The sequence below is a fragment of the Bidens hawaiensis genome, unplaced genomic scaffold (genome assembly GCF_021521415.1).
Source record: "Bidens hawaiensis isolate Kalapana, Puna unplaced genomic scaffold, B.hawaiensis_p1.1 tig00012231_1, whole genome shotgun sequence".
Taxonomy (NCBI): Eukaryota; Viridiplantae; Streptophyta; class Magnoliopsida; order Asterales; family Asteraceae; genus Bidens; species Bidens hawaiensis.
In genome coordinates, this window is record NW_027491990.1 from 197,041 (window position 1) to 216,210 (window position 19,170).

At 38.0% G+C, this 19,170-nt stretch overlaps 1 protein-coding gene and 2 pseudogenes across 2 annotated transcripts; 2 read left to right on the forward strand and 1 right to left on the reverse strand.

Moving 5' to 3' along the window:
- Nucleotides 1-1,386: 1,386 nt before the first annotated feature.
- On the forward strand, nucleotides 1,387-3,424 carry LOC143540443 (large ribosomal subunit protein eL24-like). Its single transcript, XM_077033503.1, has 5 exons — nucleotides 1,387-1,448; nucleotides 1,735-1,810; nucleotides 1,902-2,003; nucleotides 2,928-3,076; nucleotides 3,158-3,424. The coding sequence occupies exons 1-5, from the start codon at nucleotides 1,438-1,440 to the stop codon at nucleotides 3,303-3,305; spliced, it is 486 nt and encodes a 161-aa protein (XP_076889618.1). The 5' UTR covers nucleotides 1,387-1,437; the 3' UTR covers nucleotides 3,306-3,424.
- Nucleotides 3,425-3,802: 378 nt separating this feature from the next.
- Nucleotides 3,803-4,162, forward strand: LOC143540454 (putative non-specific lipid-transfer protein 14 pseudogene; annotated as a pseudogene).
- Nucleotides 4,163-6,086: 1,924 nt separating this feature from the next.
- On the reverse strand, nucleotides 6,087-8,797 carry LOC143540451 (protein IQ-DOMAIN 23-like; annotated as a pseudogene). The gene is made up of 3 exons (XR_013136597.1): nucleotides 8,292-8,797; nucleotides 6,764-6,973; nucleotides 6,087-6,680 (listed from the first exon to the last, which is right to left on the reverse strand). The product of XR_013136597.1 is annotated as a protein IQ-DOMAIN 23-like (transcript).
- Nucleotides 8,798-19,170: the final 10,373 nt, after the last annotated feature.

The window sequence follows — 19,170 nt, forward strand, 5'->3', positions numbered from 1 at the left end:
GTAAAATGTTAATGAAAAGTGTTCTTTTACATGTAAAATCTCAAAGAACTATTATTTACATGTAAAATGTTAATGCGATTTATTTTTTTCGTGTAAAATGTTAATGAAAAGTGTTATTTTACATGCAATATATCAATTTTTACATGTAAAATCTTAAAGAGTTGTTGTTTTACATGTAAAATGTTAATGAAATTTGTTATTTTACGTGTAAAATGTTAATGAAAAGTTTTATTTTGCCCCCCGCCCCCAGCTAAAAAAACCTAAACCCCTAAAAGTTAAACTGAACTCGAAAATTAAACCGAGATTTTTTTTGGAACGGGGGATGCTAGATAAACATTTTAGTTTTTTTTACTTTTTTTATTTTTTCGTTTTTTTCGGTTTTATAATTTTTTAATTATTTTTTTGAATTTTGTTGGTGGGTTTTTTTTCCTTACAAAAATAATGTGACGTATGTGATTGAGGGTCTACCATAAAAATGTGGGAAAACAATCAAGGGTTGGAAGGGTGTTATCGGTTCCCCACTTTTTTAGAATTTTCTTTTGAACCTAACACTCTATATATTTATATTGTTTGAGCTATTTATTTATTTTTATTGCTACTGAGGATAAATTTAAAAGCTTCACTTTTCAAACCAATTGAATAATAATAATAATAATAACTTTAATAATAATATATATAATAATAATAATAAATATATTATAATAATAGATATAGATATATATGAAAAGTTATGTCAGATATGTCGGGTATATAATCAGATAAATGGATTAATATTATCGGGTAATCAGGTCAGGTTATCGGGTACTTTGTAAATCCCAAGCCCGTCCAAACCCGCGAAAAATATCAAAAACCCAAATCCATCCCAAACCCGAATGGGACGGGCACAACCCCTCCCAATTGTGTTGGGTTGGTATTCCCATCAGGTTTGGGTTTCACTAACCGTCCTAGTAGATAGCGAATATTTTCTAGGCTAGTATTCTACTTCAAAAGCCTATAGAGCTTCTAACTCAAATACAAGAATTGCAAAAAAAGACATTAAATGTAAAATTCAATGAAATGTCTTGTCTAAAAATTAGCGCAAATTGCTTGACCCTACCTCACTACCCGTCTAACGATTTCTACAACACAGGTGTTGTTAAGGTTAGCCCGCACAAACGTGTTTACTTTATCTACATTTCAGTAATAATAAATGTTGATATCGATCGAACTTCTATCGGTTCTCCGCATCAACGCCCGACTTACATATACGATCACAGGCCAGGCGCAACGCTTCTTGTGAAAACCTAATAGAAGTCGAGCTTTCGGGTAGGAAGTGACAAAAACAAAACTGGAAGGGTTACAATCACTATTTCTTTTTACTAAAGAAAGCTATTTAATGGCGGAGATATTTGAGATCGCTAGGGTTTTGTTCTTCCGTCAATCGCTGCCGCCGCCGTCATGGTTCTGAAGTATGTTATTCTTTTCCCTTACGTTGTTAACTGCAAGCGTTCATGTTCTGTTGGATACATAATTACTCATCATTTTCCTCAAAATGTATAGCATAACTATAATCTTTAATTAACAAGGTTAATAAACATTATCTCCAATTCGCATTTAGGTTTTTAAGGGTTTATACTCAATTCACATTCGGGCTCAATTGCATTGATTTCATATTATTTCGGTTTGGGATTGTATATTTATATCTGATTTTGAAGTTGATATCTTTTGTGATTAATAATAGTATGGTGTTTATAGGACCGAGCTATGTCGTTTCAGTGGGCAGAAGATATATCCTGGGAGGGGTATTAGATTTATTAGATCGGACTCTCAGGTATATAATGCGATTACAAAGTTTATGTTATTTATATAGGTTATTGTTACATCAATTTTATGAATTAAAAGATTGTTTTGGTTCAATTTAGGTTTTCTTGTTTGCAAATTCCAAATGCAAAAGGTACTTTCATAATAAGTTGAAACCCTCAAAGCTCACATGGACCACCATGTATCGGAAGCAACACAAGAAGGTCAGTTATGTTTTACAAATATGATGATTTATTTACAGGTTGATTTGTCTTTTTTAAGTGTTTTATAGTTTAAGTTTAGCTAAATTAGGGGTGTGCATCCAAAAATGAAACTGGTATGGGGTCGAATTTTGTAAAAAAAAATTGCTGTTAAAAAACTGAACCAAAAATGTTGACCCATGATTGGAAAAATCGAACCCAAACGAAAAGGATGGTTTGGTTTGTGTTATAAACCGAGTTGTTGGTTCGGTTTGGATTTACATATAATTAAAACCGAACCGGACCTTATGGTTTTTTAAATTTTATTTTGAATGTGAAATAATTTATAAAAATCTTAAAAATTAGTGTAACCCAAATATTTTAGCTCAAATGTATAATAACTAATTGATTATTAATCAAAAGGAAACAAAAAGATTTAGGCTGAAATTCATATTATGGGGCCTATTTTTTTCGGCTCAAAAAGTTCAAGCCCAGTTGATAAAACTGAGAAAACCTAGACCGAAAAACTAAACAGTTTTTTGGCTATTTGGTTTGGTTTAAGGCTTTGAGCCCAAAGCCAATCCCAACTGAACCTATGGTCATTCTTAAGCTAAACAGTTTGAATTAAAACGATACTGGCCAGATTATTTGGTTTTGAAGTCGCTCAAAGATAATGCAACTTTTAAAACACTTCATTGAATTAAGTTGGATAATTTTGGTGGTAATATAGCCTTAGTATTCATATTGTTCAAATTTCTTTGTTTGACAACTGTAAAGAATTATAAAACATGTGTTTTTGATATCGCAACCTGGCCAAATCTGTTTTATTCTGCACTTAAAAAACTATTTTGATTCAAGCCCGGCTTGAAATCACGAGCTATTGTGGGGGGCACATTGTTTATTAGTGTGAAGATAATATGACCAAATATTTTCTTTTAAATTTTACAGGACAATGCTCAAGAAGCCGTGAAGAAAAGACGCCGCACAACCAAAAAGCCGTATTCTCGGGCAATTGTTGGAGTCACCTTGGAAGTTATCCAGAAGAAACGAAGTGAGAAGCCCGAAGTTCGTGATGCTGCTAGGGAGGCTGCCCTTCGGTAACTTTTTTTCATTTCATTATAATTTTACATGATGGTCTAAAATATTGAAACTAATTACTTTTATATACCAAATTTCAGTGAAATCAAGGAAAGAATCAAGAAAACTAAGGATGAGAAGAAAGCGAAGAAAGCTGAGGTGGTATCAAAACAAAAGACTCAAACTATGGGCGGAAATGTTCCTAAAGGCAAGGGCCCTAAGCTTGGTGGCGGTGGTGGCAAACGCTAAAATTTCGTCATCATTTTTTTTTGTTTATTGTTACTTATGTCAAATCCTTGGAGGGAAACCTGGCTTTTAGACTTTGTCACTTGCTACAAATTTTGTTTTGAAATCAATTATTTAGTTAATGATCTGAATCATGATATGTTATAGGTTACATGGGTGGGTTAATGTAACCATTACGTATGAGGTAAGAAAATACACAACATATATAAATAACTACGCACAGTAAGTAAAATGTACGTGCGAAATTAAACAATTATCCAACATATGTAACTGATTTGATACAATAATTACTATGTTAAAACTAGTTGAACTTTGACCATTTTTAAAAGTCAACATTGAACAACAAGATTCATTGTTGTGTGCGGTTTGTGTGGCTCATGCAACCTAAATGCTTTTAGTGCACACGATCGTTATTGCAAACCCACCACACATCATCATCTAAACACCCACATATAAACACACGACACACAGGCACTTCTTCATTGACAAGAACTCCAAAAATGGGTGGATTTAAGGAGGTGGCTGCTTGCTGGTTACTGGCGGTGACAGTGTTTTGGGTGGCATCAAGGTCAAAAACCTCGGCTACTGTAGACTGTGTGACGGTGACCACACTAATATCAACATGCTCATCATTTGTAACATATGGGTCCCCTGACCCGTACCCTGGGTCCCCTTGTTGTGATGCAGTTTCTAGCCTTAATAATCTTGGTGACTCGGAAGAAAACAAACGGTCGTTATGCATGTGCATGATGGGTGTTATTACTACTTATAATCCAAACGCAACCGCCATTGCAACTTTGCCCGGGTTCTGTGGTGTTTCACTCGGGTTTACTATTGACCCGAACACCGATTGCAACTAGTAAGAATAAAGTCATTATTTTTACTAGAATTTGGTGAAAAGTGGTTTGATGTTTTGTGACCTGAATTGTTTTTTTTTTGGGTGCAGTGTATGAGCCAGATGACCAGATCAAGTGGTCAAGAAAATAAGACAATTGCTGTAAAAGGGAAACAAAAGGAGAAATAAATAGTAGACGACCCACAAGTATTTGGCCCGTGACCCGTAGTGGAGTGTTACTTTAGAGATTTCATCTTTTATGTTTGATTGCATCTAAAATGTTTCAAATGCATCTGTTTTTAATGCAATTAATATTACTTTCTTTTGAACCTTTTGAAAAAAGTGACTATAAAGTATCCGTAACATATAGTAATAATAATCATGAGTTATTTTGAAAAAAAAATGGTTTATTCAAGTAATTTTTGTTTGTTTAATAGGTTTATTTAAGTTATACAATAAATTAAACTGGCCATTTTTGTAAAACTTGTTAAAGAACCCATTTTGAAACCAATTTATACTTTCTTAAAACAATCTCCTTCATCAGAACCAGTCTTAATCCGTCACATGACCCAACCCACTGTATTGTGTAGGGGTGTAAACGAGCTCAACCGCTCGTGATTACTTGAGTCTGTCTTCCTAAGAAAGCTCTAGTTGAGCCCGAGCCCAAACTCGGGTTCATATCGAGGCTCATTTAACAAGGTTCAAAGATCAAGTTTGGCTAAATAATAAACAAGGTAAGGCGGAGCCAAACTTGAGCTTAGAAACAAGTACTCATGAGCCGAGACATAACCGAGCTTCAAGTCTAAACGGCAAACGCTTCTCTCGAGCTCCGTTAGGCCTCTTGCCATGCATGAGTACAGGTCACTAAACATGATATAATGTTATTATTAACCTTCTAATACTACAAAACACCTGATGAACTCTACAAACTTTGTGATCATTACACTAAGGTAGCGTTCTGTATGCAGGAATGGAGGACGAAATGGAACGACTCATTGTGAGGAAATGAAGAAAAGTGTGTTGGTTGATCAAAGGATTGAAATGACTCATTACCTAGTCCATTCCATTTCTTTTAAAACACCTCAATTTCATTCCATCCATACCCCATGTTTATTTTCATTCCATTCCCTCTTTCATCCTACATCACCTCCACCGCCCTCCCTCCACCATCACCCACCACCACCACCAACCACCACCGTCGCCACCACCAACCACCACCATTGCCGTCCACTGCCACCGTTACTGCCACCAACCATCACCATCAAACGCAGCCGCCCACCACCACCACCTGCCCGCCGCCACCATCAACCATTGCCCCCACCCCTCACCACCACCACCCGCCGCCCACCGTCACTACTGCCCACCGCCTGCCACCTCCACCACCCACCCCCAACACCACCACTAACACCACCCCTTCCAACCACCATTATCTCCTGTTGCCCACCACCACCATCCACTATCACTGCCCACCAATGCCACGACCGCCACCTACCTCCCACCACCACCACCGCCGCCACTTACTACCATTTTAATTTTATTTTTCTTTTTTTCATACCTACCAAGCAACACAAAGTAATCATTCATTCTCATTCCATTCCATGTAGTAACCAAACATCTCATTGGAATAGTAATAACTCATTCCATTCCTTTACCATGTTCATTCCATTCCGTCGTCCATTCCATTACCTCGTACCAAACAGGCCCCAAGAGTAACAGATCACCGGTAACTAGAACATGATGTACCTTATTTTCTTTTTCTTTGGCATCAGAACATCCTACACTTTACTATAATTTTTCCATTAAACTGTACCAAATGTCAAAACTGCAAAAACAGAATAAATAAAAATATACACTTTCAAATAACAACACAATTAAGTTTTTAATTTATCAAGGTTAAGACATCACCATGACCATATATCATAAACACTTGAATCAACAAACACCATTTTTGCAAACCAATAACAAGAAGATCAAATCTAGCTTTGAAATCCTCTCTCCGAGAGGGTATCCGAATAGTCCCAAAGCAATCTAGTGGAACCCGATTTCTCAAACTGAACCCTTTGTCTCGGCGCACTATGGGACCGCAGTTTAGCCCGTGAAGATTCCGTGTTAGCCATATAATTAGGATAACTCGGGTAATCACCATACACGCTTCGCGAGTATTCACTAAACGGGCTTCGTTTATGGCTACTTCCGGGCCTGGAAGCAGGAGACCGGACCCGAGGAGTATTATCAGCAGTTGCAACTGTTTTTTCCGCTTCTCGGAGGATCATTGAACCCAATGGCAACACTTCACGTGGCCCGTGTCTCGAGCTCGGGTTCCACGGTTTTGTTGATGTGGAGTGTGAGTTGTGGGTCGACTTGCTACTTGGGCTTGGGTTATGACGTGGCTTCCAAGTATCCACTTCAAGAATCTTGTCACTTCTTTCATCATCAGGCCGAAATTGTTTACTGGTCAACGATGTATCCTCCATCCAGTTTTCTAACCAGTTTAGCCCTTTTACCCGCTCATGGACGAAAACACGCTTTGGGGTTTTAGATTTCTGCATTCATAAGATAAAGAAATTTGGTGTTATTTTTATAAAAATAAGTATCTGTGGTGGTTGAAATGGATATGGGAGCTTACAAGGTGCATGTGTGTGTGTGAGTTTGTGGACCTCTTGCTTGAATGTGTCGAGCCCTATAAAGAAGCTCGGCTAGCGCAGGCTCGGGCCTGAACACGGGCCATGGCTTGCATTCGCCTAAGCATGTCTGCACTTTGTTTTCTCACAACGCGGCCTCGTACGAGTGCTTGAAGTTTTACTAATGCTTTAAGTGCCCTTAGTGCTCTTCTTGCCTTTATATGCAACACAATAAACAAAACGTATTATAAGATAATTAGAAACCATATAAACCGCTCTTTAGTAGCGATTGTTTTAACAAAAAGAACCAAATAAACTTTATTTACAACCATAAGTTGTGTCTCCATCATCTTCTTTACATATGAACTTCTTTTAACAAGTAACTATTCATAAATTCTTTATTTCTTTGTTGTTTTTACATAACAAACTCCGACAGACCCTCAAATTTTAATAAATTAGACTATCGGATTGCCTCGAGTCATAGTATCACAGATGGATCAGAAGTTTCATGGTTCGGTTTATGGTTTACAATTTGAAACAGAGTAAACCGAACTGACCGAGATATTAAATTACAAAAAGATAAATTATTTTAATTTATAAAATCTAGTTATAAATAAAATTAGAACGACTTTTGTTTACAGCTCCTTGCCAGACTTTTTAATAATGCACATAAGCTGTTCAAAAAGAAAAAATAAACGACCCTTTTTTCTCATATATGAATCTAAACATATATACATGTGTTTTTAATTATATATATGCATGTGCAATATTAATTTAACGGATTTCATTCTCTTTTAAGCTTTTTGCACTTTTTTTTCCCGCTTGATATGTAAAAGCTTAAATTCAGTATAAACAAGAATATTTATTTATTTTGGAACAATGACATATTTTTTGTGTTAGGCTACCGCACTCCTCAAATTTGGAGAGCCCGTTGCCCACTCTGGCCAGACTATGTTATCTTAACCAAACCCACACTAGCTTCAGAGTTTGGCTTGGGCGTACCCGGGAAACCATATCACCGGCTGCCACTTGATAGTTGTTGTGTCACTGCAAGACTGGAACTCTTTTGTGTGGGACAAAAACCCGGGTGAGCTTGGAATTTGAACTGACAACCTCAGACAAACTCACAAGACTTAGCTCAAATCCTTCATTATTATAATCCACCAAAAATAACACTAAGGACCAAATTTGAGTCTTTATTGACTAACCCAAGTCTCCCATTACATCCCGCTACAAGGCCACAAGTGAGGATGACTATTTATTTTCTAATCATTCATCCTAAAAATAGAAAAATAAAAATAAAAAATAAATAAAGAAAAACAAAAACAATTGAGTCCACAAATTCCAAAACCAGAGGACCCATGTGCAAATGTTGGAAAAACCAAAAAACATTTGTGACCCAAAACCAAATTTAGATATGTTTCAAATATTAATAATCAACCAAAACCAACCACCACCAAAACCCACCACCGCCCATTAAATACACCACCGACGTAAATTCGTAATTCCCACAGGGGCACATAAGTAAATTACCAGATACGCCCGGAACGCCGACTGTATCTTCACCGCCGCCGCCGTCCTCCGCCGCTCGACGTCATAACACGCCCTGCCCCCACCTCCGCCGGCAGTCAGCCTCACCACCTCTGCCGCCGCATGCGCCGCCGCCAGTGCCGCCTCCGCCACCGCAGCCGTCGCCGCCGCTACCGCAATTGCGTGCTTGTTGGCATCCAGTGAGTTTTCCGATAAATTGAACGCTTCCGTGGATGAAACATTGGGTTTATGTGAACCCGACCCGGTTGAGGAAGAACTGGGTTTCTTGGAGCGGAAGAGTGAGCGGATCCATCTGGTTGCTTTACCCATCTACTACCATTGCCAGTTAATGGAGAATTGAAGAAGATTGGAGTGAGTGTGTGTGTGTGTGTGAAATCAGGAGGAGATATTGTGGCGGTAGTTTTGGTTTTGGTCCCACGGTGGTTTAAGAGGAATGGAATTTGGACAGATAGACGGTGGGTGCCTGAATGTCTATTTCATCAATATTATAAAGATAAATGGTTGTATCTATTTATTTATTTATTTTGAAAAAATAAATAAATAAATGTATAACGTATTTTAAAAAAACATTATATTTTCAGTCAATATTAATCTTTATCAATAATAAGTTGCTGTTTATTTTTTTAGAGATAAATGTCTACAGTCTGCGTATCATATATGCATATGTCTGTAAAACAAGAGTTGGACCAAACTTCTGCAGTCTACAAGAAAAACACTGTTTGTTTTTAATGTCTGTATATTGCTAAAATAAACTGGTGATGGTATACAAACGATGATAGGGGGTGCTGGTGGTGGTGGATGGTGATAGTAGTAGTGATGGGTGGTTGTGGCAGATGGTGGTGGTGGTGGTGGAGGATGGTGGCAGTAGAAGGCGTTGGTGGTTGGTGGTGGTGGTGGTAGAAGGTGGTGATTGGTGGTGGACAGTGGTGGTGGAGAACGATAGTGGTAGACGGTGGTAGTGATGGACGGTGGGTGGTAGACGATGGTGGACGGTGGTGGTGAAAGGTGGGTGGGTGGTGGTGGATGGTGGTGCGAACGGTGACTGATAGTCGTGGAGAGTGAGTGTTGGTAGGGTGTGATGTTTTAACCCTCTGCAAACTTTATAAGATCTCAGAAGTGGATGAGCCATGTCTGTACCAAGAAGAGAATGCACAGACGCTTTTTTTAATGAAACGTGTTCGAGAAAACAAACAGTCTGCAGATGACAATGTCTACGCGTGGTCTGCAGATGGCAATATCTGCGCGTGGTCTGCACAGCGCAGATAAAAAAGCTTGCGCAAACCTTTTTCAGAAAAACAACGACACTTAAATAACGACAATTTCGACTTTCAGTTTTATTCCTCTAATAACGATATTAAACTTAGTTTGATCTTATTTTTTAATGGTAAGGTAACGTGATATGTGCATATCTCCTTTTTGTTCCCAGACATTGCGAAAACTACATAGCTTGTCCAAACTATTAGACAAACATAATACAAATGGTTATTGACATGAATGGATGTTAAATTTTTTACAGTCAACTTTTATAAGTGGACATAATATGTCTTCTTTCATTTCTCTACAGTGAAGTTGGGGTGTTCTTCGGGTTTATTTTTTAGGTTTTGGGTTTTTTTTGGTCGGGTTCTTCATGTTTCAAAGTTTTAAATCTTGATCCGAAATCCAACCCAAATCTTTCACATGTTTTTCAGGTTCGGGTAATTCGGGTTCGGGTTTTTCGGATTGGGTTAATCGGGTTTCAAGATCCTAGAAAACAAAAGGATAAAAAAAATTAATAAAAACTACAATGCTAAACCTAAAGCAAAATATTCGTCTTTGCTCGTAATGTTAATAACCAATTAATAAACTAACAAAACCTGATAAAACAACTCAAAAATAGAGTAAAATTTAACAAAATCCAACCATAATTGTCTACAATCAGGAGTAATTTGATCGTTCGATTACAGTTACTATTAGACATAAACGTCAAACGTAAATAAATAATCGATCCATAATAGGTAGAATGAGAAAGTCAATTTGGGTCAAATTCTAATAAACTTAGTGGCCAAGACTTAGCCTATTATACCTATAAATATATTTGGTTTCGAAATTAAAAGTTTATTCGGGTTTTTTGGGTTGACTCGATACCAATAAATCAAACCAAAGAACTAACCCGAATTACTTCAGTTTGGGTTCGGGTTAGTGTTTTCTCGGGTTCGGGTTTTTTCGGATCGGATTAGTTTGGGTTCAGGTTTTCTCGAGTTGGGTTTCGGGTAAAAGTGACAGCCCTACAGTGAAGTAAGACTAAGCTTATGAGCTTATTATCTTAAGTCAGAACAAGTTGATGAGATCTCCATCTTTTCATCTGAAATATTACAACACCGGCGGCATGGGGACACAAATGGAAAGAGAAGGATGGGGTTTCTCTGCCTTTTGGCATAGTGGGCGTGGGTAGAGCGCGCCCCTGATAATTGTTTCATTATACTCGACCAATTTTAAGACTACTCACATTCACAACCCAAATCAACCAACCTATTTATTAAAAAATTAATATTCTCTCTTTCATCTATACAACTCAACCAAACCCAAATTTTTCACTGTTATTCATAACTCAATCAAAAGAATTTTATATTTAATAAATATATAGTATAATATTTGTTATCACTAAAAATAGTAAAACATTAAAAAATTAAAAATTAAATAATATATTCTAAAATCTAACAGAATGAAAAATTTGCAGCTTACTAAACATTCAAACTAAAGTATGTTTATGAGGATAAGTTTTATTTGAAAAAAAATATATACATATATTCATTCAATTGTAAGTGGACAAGTGCTGGATCAATCAATATAAGATTAAATAAATATATTATTGTTTTGGTAAAAAATTAACAAAGATGATTTCGTAACTAAATTAGTAAATGGGACTATGTGCTTGCTTGAAATGAATGTAAAGATGATAGAACACAGTGATTTGTTGCGAGGAAAAAACCCGTTATCCTGAGGATAACAAGAAAAAAACCCCAGGTGGTGAAAACTATCACCACCAGTTTATTAATAATCGAAAAAGGTTACAAGTGGAGGAGTTTTTCTCTTTAGATCGTGTTACAGAGTGTTACTAAGTCTAATGTGAGAGTTGTGTGTCAAATGATTTAGAGATAGCTCTATATTTATACAAAAATAAAAGCTAACAATGATGCCTATTAATTAGGAAATAATAGACTAAATCCAATTAGCCGTTAATCCCTTCATTAACCACGTTTTTTTTTGTAAACATCCTATTAACTGCAAGTCCGGGTCTTTAGGGAATCATGGTAAATCTCTTGACCTGGTAAACAAGGAAAGACAATTTGTTAATTATACAATATATTTAGGATACCTGTTACCTTGGAGGATACCATATTTTGAAGTTATCCTGAACATACTGCTTGTCTAGGATACTGAAAATCCGAGCCCTAACAATTATCCCCAAATTTAACAGCTGTTGATATGGATTACAGCTGTAAAATTTTTGAATTTTGAATTCTGCACGCCTGATGGATCTTGCTGCACGTGTCAACCATCGGTGACCATATCAAACCCTTGAATATCTATATTATCCAAGATAAATATTTCCCAAATCATTCAGCCGTCTTAATAGGTAATTCTTCTCAGCTTTTTTGATCTTCATCTTCTATAATCATGAGTCCAAAACTTCACAATTCCGGTATTGAAGATTTTGTGTCCCAAAATTTTCTTACAAGCCCCGCGAGTGAAGTATGTACTTTTAACAACACCGATATCTCGAATCTACAGTCTCGAGGCTGTTTCCCTTCAGGAACTGTCTTTAGACCTAGTCGTTTTGTCCGACCTTGTCTCGTTGATTTGCTTTCCATACTTGCCTTTCAAGATTGGCTTTTCTTATCCATTTCCAGCATTTACCACAGAGTTCTTTAATAGAATTGGTCTTAGTTTTGCCCAAACCATGCACATGGTTTGGAGGACCCTGTTTGTGTTGGAAAGGTTAATCGCCGACCATGTCATTGATTTCACCCTTTCTGAACTTGCTTTTGTGTATGACCTTTGTAGCCACGGTTCCTCAAGATGCCTTTTAAAAACCAAATCTGACCGAACCCCACTCGTCTTGAGAAACACCCAAAATAACGACTAGTGGAAGAAACAGTTCTTTTTTGTTAGAAGAGATTCCCTTCCTCACTCTGATACTCTTCCGTATCTTTGGGTTTCCAAAAGTAGGATACCTTATGTTGAAGTCGTATGCTGACTGCTTGCAACTGATGTGCTTTGTCTTGTTTTTTGAAGTTTTGAAGTTCTTTGAGATTGCCCCTCCCAGTAAAGAGACCGAGAGTAGGCTGAATTCTTTCTATCCTATTGACGAGGAGGAAAGAACCTTTCACTTCCAATCAAGCCTCCAAGAACCATCACCGTCAGCAGGCTCCGTTATGTCTGGTAAGAAATATTGACATATTAGTAGAAAATTTAAGGATTAGAGATACTAACCTGTACTTTTGTAGGTAAATCTGCTTCAGTCTTCGTTCTATATGACATCGACAACATGGTATCCACACGCAGTACCAAGAAGAAGGAAGCCACTCTCCTCACCCAGCCGAAGCCCGATAACAGCCGAGCCAAGGGTTCCAAAAAGAGAAAGACCCAGGATACATCTGACTCCTCTCCGACATGCGATCTTGAGTTCAACCAGGTATGTCTTTACATCATATCCTCATATCCTGAAGATATTGTATGCTGAGAATAGCTTATTTTGAGCAGGGACTAGGACTGTTACCTCCAAATTCAACGATCTCCATTATAAACTCCTTGATGCCAACACCCGTATTGCCGAGATGCTGAAGATTGGGACTGCTAAGACCAATCTTCTCGACAAGAAGAACAAGGAGAACGAGGACCTGAAACAAGAACTCGCATTGGCCAGGAGGGAGTTGGTCCACCAAGAGGCAAGTGCTTTGATGAGGATCCAAGAGGTTGCTGAAGGGGCCAAGAAATCCGCGGCGATCTCGATCTTCCAATCTCGAGTCAAGATGGCTAAGGAGGCCAAAGATGCCGGTGTTGACACTTCCTTTTAGGATGTGGCTGCTTGGGTGAGAGTTTTGACTGAGCTTAAGGGTGAAAGTGTGGAGGAAGCAGGTCCGAACGGGGCGAAAAAGGCAGTGGAGGAGGCTGTGGAGGTGGCGATCAAGGACGCGGTGAAGGCGATTGGTGATGAAGCACAACTGGGCAATGAAGGCGGAAAAGACAAGGTCTGAGCCAGTTTTTTAAGTATGTTTGTTTGTGGTTTGATGTTGATTTGTAATGGCTTGTTGAACAATTTACTTTTCTGTCTTTAAACAATTATGCTTAGGATAATAGGATGCAAGGGTGGAGGGATCTTGGTTTTTCAAGACGAAACCCGTGTTATCCTGGCTTTTGGACATCTGGCACTACTCAAGTGGAGGGATCTTGACTTTTCAAGTCGAAGCCCGTGTTTTGCCTTTTATTTTCCTGCACTTAATGTTAGTAAGGATATGATCTTGTGGCTTTAGCATTGTGTTTTGTATGTCATTTTAGATAATTTGTCTGAATATGTTTTGATTAGAACATGTCTTGCGAAACATTTTTAAGTTTTTGAAATAGAATATCTTGAGGATAATATATTCTAAACACATTTCCTGAACTCTTCATATTTTAGAATAAAATATTCTAAGGATTATATCTCTAAAAATTATGTTTTTAAGTCCTATTATGTATTGAGATAAAATGCCTTAAAGATAATATATCCTTAATTCTAGAGTGTTGATAAATACTTTTACGAGAACTCAATTTGATATGTTTTTAACATAACACATCCAAAATGGTCTTAAACTTTCTAAAGTAAGATATGTTAAATATAATATATTTATGAAATATATTCCCAAAACTTATCATATTTAAAAATACAATATTTGAGGTTGGTTTATTGTAGAGAACATATCGTTAATATATTTAGAAAAATATCTTAAGGATAACACATTCAGAAAATATATGTTAAAAACCTCTATAAGTGAGACTTGACACAATTAAGCCGAAAGATCATATTTCAAATAAAATGCAAAGGAAAGATTAGGTATAAAAGTGTACCTTCGCAGATGATAATAAATTGACAAACTTACACACGATGTCCCTAATTGCTGGTCTTTTTATTCACCACGCTTTTGAGATTTGCTAAGTTAAAAAACAACTTAGTAACATCTCTACACTTAGCGACCTGGCTTATTTCCGATCTGTTAAAATAAAGTTAGATAATTCTGGCGATAAAGCCCATTTACTGGCGATAGAGCCTGCTTACTGGCGATAAAGCCTATTTTCTGGCGACAAGGCCATTACTTGAGAGACATGAAAATGTCTAAACCTTAGATAAAACTGGGGAAAGTCCCAAACGTGTGGACATGAAGATGCCGAAACTTTAGATAACATGAAAATGTTATAAACCTTAGATAACATGAAAATGTTATAAACCATTTGTGTGACACGTCTGCCACTTATCTTGAGGATTCGACATATAGCCAACAACAAACAGATTATTAGCTGGTCTGGTCCGCCTGCCCTGAACTATACTCGATCATCGTGCGCTCCAGGCGGGGTGTTACCCAATTCGTGAGAAAGGTGAAGACCTTTAAACCTTAGGAGATATCAGGGATATCATATTCGTGTGGGAGGTGATCAACCTCTAACTGTTGTCAAGATAACGTATCTTTAGGATAACTTTAAAACACTAAACTCTTAATGAGGGGTGGGTGTTAGCCTGACTAACACCCCTCCGATGCTTAAGTCAGTAAACTTGATAAAGAGATAATAAAATTTTTAAATATGAAACAATGTGAAAATAGATCAGGAAACATACCTTTATCCTAAGATGCTGAGGATTTAAACATACCAGTTAAGGATACTAGCAAAAATATGCTTTAAGATGGATAGCATTCCAAGCCCTTAGTACAGGAACACCCTCCATAGTGATCAATCTGTAGGCCCCTTTGCATGCTTCTGAATCGATCAAGTAAGGACCTTCCCACTTTGGAGCTAGCTTTCCATCTGCTGGGTTAGTGGTATTCTGGAATGCCTTTCTTAACACCATATCTCCTACTTGGAATCTTCGAATTCGGATGTTTTTGTTGTAGGACTTGGCGATTCTTTGTAGATAGGCTGCCATTCTGATCTTAGCTAGATCTCTGAGCTCATCAATAGTGTCTAGGTCTTCCATAAGACTTTGGTTGTTGGACTCAGTATCTTGGATGCTGGTTCTTGCTGTGGGGATCACCATCTCTGTAGGGATAACAGCTTCGGCCCCAAACACCAAAGAGAAGGCTGTTTGACCCGTTGCATTTTTTGAAGTGGTTCTATCAGCTCAAAGAACGAATGGTAGTTCTTCAGCCCATTTTCCCTTCTTGGATCCCAAGTTCTTTTTTATATTTTTGATGATGATCTTGTTACTAGACTCTGCTTGACCATTGGCTTGAGGATGTACTGGAGTTGAAGTCACTATCTTGATTCCCCAATTTTCACAAAAGTTGGTTGTTCTGCTACCGTTGAACTGTGAACCATTATCACAAATGATCTCTGCCGGGATACCGAATCTTGTCAGAGCGTTTAATAAACAAGATCACATCCTTCTCTTTAACTTGGACAAACGCCTCAGCTTCGATCCACTTGGAGAAGTAATCTGTCATGGCCAGCATAAAGACTTTTCCACCAGGAACCTTGGGCAGCTTTCCCACAATATCCATTCCTCATTTCATAAATGGCCACGGGGATATGATAGGATGTAGTGGTTCAGCTGGTTAATGCAATACGTTGCTGTGTCTTTGACAAGCATCACATTTCTTGGAGAAGTTCATTGCATCCTTCTTCATTGTCGGCCGGAAGTAACCTGTCCTTAGTATCTTGGATACTAAGGCTCTGCCCCCAGTGTGGTTTCCACAGTCACTTTTATGTATGTCCTTGAGGACTTCTTGTGCTTCATGATGTTCCAAGAACCTAAAGTATGGACCTGCAAGTGATTTTCTATACAAAATATCATTTAGGATAATGTATTGGGTTACCTTCATCCGGAAAGCGTTGGGATTTTCTCCTTTTGGATCTCGTTATCCTGAAGATACCGTCTTATGGGACGGGTCCAAGATGCTGGATCGTCTTCAGGTTTTGAGGTCTCCATTACATCGTGGTTCTCCTTTATTGCTGGAGTCAAGATATGCACGATAGGTATCTTGAGTTTACCCGATATCTTGCGAGCTGATGACAAATTTGCTAAGGCATCTGCTTCAGTGTTCTCTTCCCTTGGTACCTATACTATATCAAATGTTTCGAAACACAATAGTTAATTGCCTAACTATTTCTAAATATTTTGCTAAGTTTTCTGCATTTACTTCATAAGAGCCATTAAAATGGTTAACTAATAATAATGAATCAACATAAACTTGAAGATACCTGACCTTTATATCCTTAGCTAATTGTAAGCCAGCTATTAGGGCCTCATATTCAGCCTCATTATTAGTAGCCTGAAATTCACAAGATATAGATAGAGGTATAATGTCCCCCTGTGGCGATTTTAGTAGGATACCTAGACTTGTTCCTCGTATGTTGGAGGCACCGTCAATATGCAAAGTCCAACTCTCCTTGACCTCCAATTGTTGAACTTCTTTTTCTACTTCTTCAAGGATATCCTGGCTAAAATCAGCCACAAAGTCGGTGAGTGCCTGAGACTTGATGGCTGTCCTTGGCTCATACAAAATATCATATGCATTAAGTTTCACAGCCCATTTTGCCATCCTACCTGACATCTCTGGCTTTCTCAAAACAGCTTCAATAGGATAGTTTTTACATGAATAGCATGAGTTTCAAAGTAATGTCTTAATTTAGTAGAAGCCATTATAAGTGCTAAAATTAACTTTTCAAGATAAGAATACCTGGATTCAGCGTCTAGTAGACTTTTACTTACATGATATATTGAATGCTATTGACCTTCGTGATCCTTGACTAAGACAACACTTATTGCACTCCCCGAAACAGCTAACTACAAAGATAATGGTTCACCATCAACTGGCTTCATCAGGAGTGGTGCTGAGGATAATTATTCCTTCAGGGATACCAATGCCTTTTCTTGCTTCTCTCCCCATTCAAATTTATGATTCTTCCTCAGGATATCATAGAGGTCTTTACACTTCTCTGAAGATCTTGAGATGAATCTGTTGAGAGCTGCTATTCTTCCTGTCAACCTTTGGACATCTTTGACGTTTCTTGGTGATTTGATATCTAGGATAGCCTTGATCTGCTCAGGGCTTGCTTCTATTCCTCTTTGGTGACCATGTATCCAAGGAATTTTCCTGCTTTGACCCAAAATTACACCTGGCTAGATTCAACTTCATGTTATACTCGTCCAGGATATCAAATGCTGTGGCCAAGTCTTTGAGATGGTCTCAGCTCTTTTTGACTTTACCACCATGTCTTCTATGAAGACTTCCATCGTGTCCCCCAGTTGGTCATTGAACATCATGTTGACTAGCCTTTGGTACGTTGCACCTGCATTTTTCAGTCCAAAAGGCATTGCGGTATAACAGTATATACCTGTGGGAGTCATGAAGGCTATGTCTTCTTGATCTGAAGGCTCCATTTGAATTTGTTGAAATCCTGAGGATGCATCCATGAAGGTTAGCAGTTCGTGGCCAGCAGTTGCATTCACCATCGAGTCAATGTGTGGGAGTGGAAATGGGTCTTTTGGTCAGGCCTTATTCAGGTCTGTGAAGTCCACGCACACTCTCCACTTTCCATTCTTCTTCTGGACTACAACTAGACTGGCCAACCATTTAGGATAGTGGACCTCTCTTATCATCTTTGTCTTGAGCAGCTTCTGCACTTCTTCTTGTATGATAATGTTTCTCTCAGGAGCAAACTTCCTTCGCTTTTGATGTACCAGCCTGAAAGATTTATCTATACCAAGTTTATGAGTAATTATGGATTTAGAGATACCTGTCATATCTTCATGTTTCCAGACGAAGGTAGAAGCTCTTTTCTTTAAGCAGGATACCAATCCTTGTTCAATATCCTCAGGCACACCCGATCCTATCAAAACTTTGATCTCGGTATCCTGAGGTTCCAAGGATATGTCCTTCACATCCTGGTCCCTGGCTTGCAGAACCTCCCCTGGTTGCTTCTGTAATTGCTATGCTTGAGTAGGCTTTGTAGTCCACTTAATTGATGAAGCATAACATTCCTTGGCATCTTGTTGATCGCTTTCAATCTTGATGACTCCCCATGGGCTTGGAAGTTTAACGCATTGATGATAAGTTGAGGGTACTGCCTTCATGCTGTGGATCCAGGGCCTACCTAATATCACATTACAACAATATAATGAGTAAATAACATAAATTTTTTTTAGAAAGTTAGTTCCCTCAATATATATTGGAAGTTTGATTTCTCCCAAAGTATCCTTGGTCTTGCCACTGAACCCTACAAGGACTGGGGAGTTCGGGATAATCTCCGTTTCCAGGATATCCATCTTCTTCAAGGCATCTATTTGGATAATATTCACAGAGCTTCCTCCATCAACGAGCATCCTGCGCACAAAACAGTTAACTATACATAAAGTGATTACTAAACCATCATGGTTGGGATCTGATATAACGTTTATTATACATTAATCCCGTGTACATTTTATTTAATATTTTATTAATTTAGTTTGGTTTCTCGTAATATTTGTATACTACTAACATGGTTTTACGTTTTAGGTTTTGGGTTTTAATTCCGGTGAAAAGAGGATGAAAAACGAGCAAAAACAAGTCGAACCGGAGAACCAACGCATCAGGAAACGAACCGGACCAAACCAGGAGTGAACCGGACCAGCATAGTGGACCAGACCCCC